General features: G+C 43.9%; 1 protein-coding gene across 1 annotated transcript; it reads left to right on the top strand.

The window, feature by feature from the left end:
* Window positions 1–3,787: 3,787 nt before the first annotated feature.
* On the top strand, window positions 3,788–5,926 carry LOC136534906 (F-box protein At2g39490-like). Its single transcript, XM_066527261.1, has 3 exons — window positions 3,788–4,831; window positions 4,968–5,141; window positions 5,219–5,926. Exons 1-3 carry the CDS (start codon window positions 3,857–3,859, stop codon window positions 5,546–5,548), a joined length of 1,479 nt encoding a protein of 492 aa, XP_066383358.1. The 5' UTR covers window positions 3,788–3,856; the 3' UTR covers window positions 5,549–5,926.
* The last annotated feature ends 1,258 nt before the right edge of the window (window positions 5,927–7,184 follow it).

The following is a 7,184-nucleotide window of genomic DNA, read 5'->3' as shown; positions in this document are numbered from 1 at the left end:
TTTTGGCCTCCAATTTTTTTGTGCAGCCTTTTTAAAGCACCAGAAACTCCTAGTTACAATTTGGGGATTTTTTGTGGCTTTTTGTTATATTTAGTTACTTTATTTCGTTTACTTGAATTTTTCCGGAAATTAGAAATTTGAACTGCACGTGGTACGAATAATGGAGTTTAATAATTCGAAAATTGATAGTCATGTTAGTGAGTGTTATGAGAGGCCGTATCCAGGAACGGACCCGAAATTTCGGACATCTCGTTCACGAAACATGTCCGCGAAATTGCGTGTGAAGTGTTTATAAATTCTATAAAAAACAAACGAAGTCCGAAAATCATGAAACGTGTTGAGATGTCGTGATATCATATGTGAAGGCTATGATAAAAATTTTAGAAGATTTCGTACACGTTTCATGATTTTCGGACTTCGTTTGTTTTTTATAGAATTTATAAACACTTCACACGCAATTTCGCGGACATGTTTCATGAACGAGATGTCCGAAATTTCGGGTCCGTTCCTGGATACGGCCTCTCATAACACTCACTAACATGACTATCAATTTTCAAATCATTAAACTCCATTATTCGTACCACGTGCAGTTCAAATTTCTAATTTCCGAAAAAATTCAAGTAAACGAAATAAAGTAACTAAATATAATAAAAAGCCACAAAAAATCCCCAAATTATAACTAGGAGTTCCTGGTGCTTTAAAAAGGGTGCACAAAAAATTGAAGGCCAAAAACAGAAAAAACAAAAAAACTTTGCCGAGTGCCGGGGCATGGCACTCGGCAAAGGGTGTCTTTGCCAAGTGCCAGCCCTCAGGCACTCGGCAAAGAATGTTTTAATTTTTTTTAAAAATTTCCTCTTTGCCGAGTGCATACACAGGAGCACTCGGCAAAGAAATAATAATAAAAAAATTAAATCTTTGTCGAGTGCCGTCCAGGGAGCACTCGGCAAAGTATTTTAAAAATAAAAAAAATTTTCTTTGCCGAGCGCCAGATCTGAGACGCTCGGCAAAGAATTTTAAAAAAAATCTTTGCCAAGTGCCAGATCTGGGGCACTCGGCAAAGAAATTAAAAACAAAAAAAAACAAATCTTTGCCGAGTGCCTAACCGTAGGCGCTCGGCAAAGAAGGCCGTGGCAGGGCGCCGTTTCACGGGCAGCCTATGCCGAGTGTAGAGATTTTGCCGAGAGTCTGGCACTCGGCAAAGAAGTCCTTTGCCGAGTGCCTGTGTTTGCTGAGTGCCCGGCACTCGGCAAAGAAATCTTTGCCGAGTGCAATTCTTTGCCGAGTGCAGCGCTCGGCAAAGAAGATCTTTGCCGAGTGTCCGATTTTTGACACTCGGCAAGGAAATTTACACTCGGCAAAGTCTCTATTTCCAGTAGTGTTAGGACCTCTTTGGTACAGCTTATGCCGGCTCCGGCTTTATCTATTTTGCGTAAATCGAGGCACCGTAGCGTGAAGCTATTTTGTAAGTCGGGGTTAAAATGAACTAGAAGCCAGGAAAAGCCAGTTTTTCTGGCTTTACCGGTGAAGCCGTTTTGGATGAGCCGTGCCAAAGGGGGCTTTAATGTCCCGTATGCGTTGATGTACCCATACGTGCCTGACGGTGGGCCCATATACGCTAGAGGCGTACAAAATGGCATGGATGAGTGAGAGATGAAATTATAATGGCAGTTCTCTAAATAGACGAATTGTAATGGTGTATATCAAACTTGCAAAATTGTGATGGCTTGGATAAAAAAAACCTTGTTAAAATATGAAGAAACCAATGTTGTCTCCCTACTGTCAAGAGTCATGAATATTACTACTAGCAAAGTATTTAAATTGTATGGTATTCCGGTATATGCGTGCTTTGATGTCCTGGTACCACTTCATGTATTGACATATTATCCTTATGAATTGAAGCAACTCTGTATCATCTATAAAAAGAAGATGAATTAAATTATGGATGAGAAAATAGTAGTGATAATGTTCTATGTTGGTTTCTTACCTTGAGGTATGATTGCATCGAAGTGGCGAGGTTTGCACTTATATACATGACTTGTAGTCTTGTTCCCAACATATATTTTTTTGATATGGTAATTTTTGGGAAGTGAATTGATATAATTATCTGTTGTGAACTTGTGATGTTATGGTCCCATGGAATGTGAACTAGAGAAGTATTTAATAACAAATTTTCTGTTAATAAATGTAAATGGTTCTCTATCTCCCTTTGCTATGGACCAAAGCAAAGTATGTGATTTCTGCCTCAAATAAGGTGCTGCGGATGAGAAACTGAATTGTTATGCTAAAATCACTATTTGGAGCTTGTGTCTACTCTATGTAGTAGCCCTGTACGGCATCTGTGTATGTTTTTTTGTGGGTGTGGGTGGGTGGGGGAGGGGTTGGCTTCTCAGCCGTATTTTCTATTCTTCAATGTTTACTTATCTGTCTTCTTGTTTTTTTATCATCTATCAATGCTAAGTGCTATGGCATCTCCATTCTCCGATGTTCAGATGCCATAGCACTTAGTGTTAAGGAATCCACATCACATCAACTTGTCGACCTGTTGGTTGCTGGTACTTTGTTTCTGCATTATAGAGTGGTGAATTTCTTGAATCAGAGTTCAGAACTTTATCCATACTATTATGGACATCATCATTTTCATTTTATGTTACTTAGTGGTTTAAATGCGTTGCTGTACATAATCTTCCTTTGAGAAATCATTGCTATTGGGGATTTCACACGCTTCATTCCATCATCGGAGGCCGCCTAATGGTTAAAAGTCAAAACTGTTGCTGTGTGTGGACTCTGTTCAAGGTTCTTTGTGTATAATGTCCGATCATTTCAAGTATGATTCCAAATCTTTGTCCATCTCGGTGTAGTAGTAGACAGTGGCGGAGCCACGTTGGGGCCATAGAGGGCTCTGGCCCCCCCTTGCCTCCGTGAATTTCTGAAGAAGCCCATATAATATTCAGCCTAAATCATCCAGCACAGCAAATCAGCAGACAGCAGCACCCAACGCTCGGAACCCGCAAGCCCCAATTCTCTGCGAGACCGTCATATCCGGCTGCCTTCTGCGTCTGCGAGCGGCGAGTCACCGAGTATGTGCCTCAACCAGTGACCGGCGAGGCCTGGACGGCCGGCCGTCAACCAGCAGCTAGCGTCAACTCCGTCTCCCACACAACAGTCTTCTACTCCTCTGCATCTGCCCTTTGCTGCTCTACGTGCTACAGGCTTACAGCCATACATACATGTATGCAGTATGTTTGATTTCTTATTGATTGTCCTTTTTTTTTCTTCTAGACTAAAATCGATAGGATATATAAACTATAAGTGGCTGATTGAGTGATAGACCACACAGTCAACTGTATTTTGTTTACTGTAGCATGATTATAAGTAGTAACTAGTAAGACAAATTTCTCTACTACCTATGTACTTATGGATTTAATTGGCAAATTGGCCCCCCCTATGTTTTGGTTCTGGCTCCGCCACTGGTAGTAGAGCTACATCTTGTTTTTGCAAAACCTTTTTCTGATGGGCTACTGAGTACTGACCAGCAAGGCTGCAGGCCGCCTGGTCAATGGAAGCAAAAAAAATTTTCTCTTATTATATGGGAAACAAAAGTAGTTTTCTTAATAAAGGGAGAATAAAATAAGAGTTTGCCTGTACAAATACAATGCTTGCGCATGGGCCAAGAGCCCAAAACTCTGGCAGCACGCCTCGTCCCCTTGAGCGTCCATGTTTCGGCCCTGTATGGCCCCAACTCCTTTTCTAACCTCGCAGAACACCCAGCGGCGCATCGGTTCTGGGTTCTCTTGGACTTCTGGGTGGGTGAGAAGGAGAAGGAGAAGGGTTTCCCCAAATTGGGGACGAGCGAGAAATGGCGATTGACTCCGGCGGCGGCAGCGGCGGCGAAGCGAAGAAGCAAAAGGTGGATGAGCATGACCGATGTGAGGCGGCGGGATCGGATGCGATCCGCGCAGACCGCATCTCGGTGCTCCCCGACGAGCTGCGGCTGCACATCCTGACGCACCTCCCCCTGAAGGACGCCATCCACACGGGGGCGCTCGCTCGCGGGTGGCGCGACCTGTGGAAGCGCCGGTGGGCGCACCGCGCCTCCGTCGAGGTGCACCTCCGCTCCCGCGACGACCTGCGGAGGGAGCTGGAGGCCCTGGCGCGCGAGCCGCGCCCGCGCCGCCGCCTCGAGCGCTTCTCCCTGATCGTCGACATCTGGAACCTCAAGTCCTCGGAACTCCGGCGTTTTCTCGATTACGCCGCCGAGTGCGGCGTCGAGGACCTCGACGTGGAGACGCGCAAGATCACGGCCGCGGACAAGCTCAACTTCCACCTGCCGGCGGTCTCAAGCCCGTCCCTGGCGTGCCTCTCGCTCCGCCGCATCAGCGTCTCCAGCATGTACTACAAGGGCGCCCGGGCATTCCAGGCTCTCGAGGTCATCCGGCTCGTATCGGTCTCCTTTCGCTGGAAGGCTTTCATAAAAATGATGGCGTTGTGCCCCAGCCTCCTCATTCTCGATCTGCGCAGCTGCCGCTGTTACGGTGACCGTTGGGTATTCTACGAGCTGCCACCAAAACTGAGGAATCTTACCGTCGCGGACTGTAGTAAGATCACCAGTCCGGACTTCGTGCGTGTGCCTAGCCTGCGCTCCTTTTGCTACAGCGGCCACTTCTCCAACTTGCCTTTATCCATTGTACGCCATGCCGTGCTTTCTGATCTTTATATTCACTTACATGACTCACTACCGATGAAAGAGTGGAATATCTTTAAGTTGAGGGAATCTCTCCCGAAGGATTTATCCATCCTCAACGTTCTCACCATCTCTTACACAGCCCTCACGGTACTTTCTCCATATTGAATCTTGTTTATTATTTCTGATCTTCTTGTCACTCAGGAATAACTTTTATTTGCTTGATTTCCATAAATATGAAAGAAAAAATCATGGTTTTTTAAACCTAACCATGCCTTTTATTTAGGCTGCATCTGTCATGTCAGCCGATGGAGCCAGTGCCCAGTTGCCCAATTTCAACTTACACAGTTTGAAAGAGCTACACCTACTCATGTTTGAAATGAAAGCTGCCGACCTATCCAACTTGTATCTGTTCCTCAAGACCTTCCAATGTCCTAATCTGGAGAGGCTTTTTGTGCAGGTTAACGCAATCAATGCCTTTGTAATTTCTTTGCTTTATAATCATCCTGTCTTTCTGACTATGGTTCTTCTTTGTAGTTCCCGGCCTATAGAGAGCCCATGGTCAGGGTAAAGGTGATGGAAGAGCCACCAGAAGATGGCTTAGACAACCTTGTCATGGTAAAGGTCATGAACTTCAACTGGTGCCCCTCCGAGGTGCAGCTAGTGAGTTTTCTGTTGAGGAAAGCTAGGTCTTTGCGTAAACTTTTAATAGTTTCTCGCAATGTCACTCCAGTGGATTTGCCTGGTACACCAGAAGCAGACCATTCACTTCTCAAAGAAGCTTTGGTCAATGGCAAGATAATGCTGATTGAGTCTGACAGTACAGCAACTCAACCGTATCATGAGGCCTTGATCAAGGTATTATAGTTGTAAATCACCAGTCGAGTCAGAGCCCTATGGATAGTAATATCAGCTTATCAGGGCATTATCCTTTTGGTTGTAGTTCCTATTGAGAAAATGATAAGATATGAAGAACGAATGTTGTCTCCTTAATTTTTTTCTTGAATATTACAACAACAACAACAACATAGCCTTTCAGTCCCAAGCAAGTTGGGGTAGGCTAGAGTTGAAACCCACCAAGAGCCCCAAGTCATGGTTCAGGCACTTCAATAGCTGCTTTCCAAATGTTGCATTATGCTCATGCTTTGCTATCCTGGCACAACTTGCATGATGTATTTGACATATTATCCTTATGATGATGAATCAGAGCAGCTCTTCCGCTTCATATTATCTTTCACAACTCTAATGTGAACCAGAAACAATGATAATGTTATATGTTGTTGGTTATCTTCCTTGTTGATATTTTACTTTGAGGTATCAGATTGAATCAAAGTGAAGAGGTCTGCGCTTACTTACATGACGTTTAGTCTTGTTGCCAACATATTTTTTTTGACATGGTAACTTTCAGGAAGTAGCCTCATTGATAAACAGAGTGCACTGCTGATAGTGATGGATTTGATTATCTGTTGCGATTGCCATGGAGTGCGAACTATAGAAGCAAACTTGCTTTCAGAATTCTCTTTAACGTTTTTTCGTGGTTTATGGTTGCTGATTGAGTAATGGTTCTCTATCTCCCTTTGCTTTGGACCAAAGGGAAAAAAGGATTTCTATCTGAAATATGGTGTAGCGCACGGGAGATTGGATAACCTTATATCATTAAATAGATGAATTGTGATACTAAAACCACTCTTTGGAGCTTGCTGTCTGCTTTCAGTAGCATTTTTAGGTAGCTAGTCTGCACTATTTACTTTTCTGTCTTCTTGTTTTCTGGTGAACGCTTTCAATAATTATCAAAACAGTTCTGAACATTACAGTTATTGCTCCCAGCATCAACAACAACAACAACAACAAAGCCTTTAAGTCCCAAACAAGTTGGACAGTTATTGCTCCCAGCATACTTTATAAATTATAATCGAGCTTTGTGCTTTGTGATTATGAAAGTGGGCAGAGAATCTGATATTGTTGTTCCTTTTTTTAGTGCATAGAGTTCAGGTTTCAGTTGGAAAGAATAAACTTTCCTGCCTCGGGTCTTTATTTAGTTCTAAATGGTAACACATGAGTATATGCCGATTTTTAAGGCCCGCCGCCGCTGCACGCCTGCTTGTATGAGTTTGGTACTTTGCTTGCTTACTAGTTGCCTGAGGGCAGTGATACCATGGGATGATATCATAGGGTAATCGTGTGCATCCAGAGCTGTGTCATGCTCTTGTTTTTTGTTGTTCACATGTTTTAGCTGCCAATATGGTGGCTGCTTGATTTAATACTTCTACTCATGATTAAGCCATTTCTTCATTGTGTTGCTGCTACCGGGAAACTCCGCCTATGGTGGGGCGCCTTTGGTGTCCTAGCATAGCAGGTCCCAAGCCCTAGTAAAGGAGGAGGGTTGTGTTAGGCGTGGCGAGCCAATGTAAAAACTTAGCCACTTAAATGGAGATGAAACCCGAAAGAAAATCGTTGGGGCGTAACCCTCTTAGCGACGCGCCATATCGGAACCCGGGTATGG

The sequence above is a fragment of the Miscanthus floridulus genome, unplaced genomic scaffold, assembly GCF_019320115.1.
Source record: "Miscanthus floridulus cultivar M001 unplaced genomic scaffold, ASM1932011v1 os_2367_1_2, whole genome shotgun sequence".
Lineage (NCBI taxonomy): Eukaryota > Viridiplantae > Streptophyta > Magnoliopsida > Poales > Poaceae > Miscanthus > Miscanthus floridulus.
This window is presented reverse-complemented; position numbering and strand designations above follow the sequence as displayed.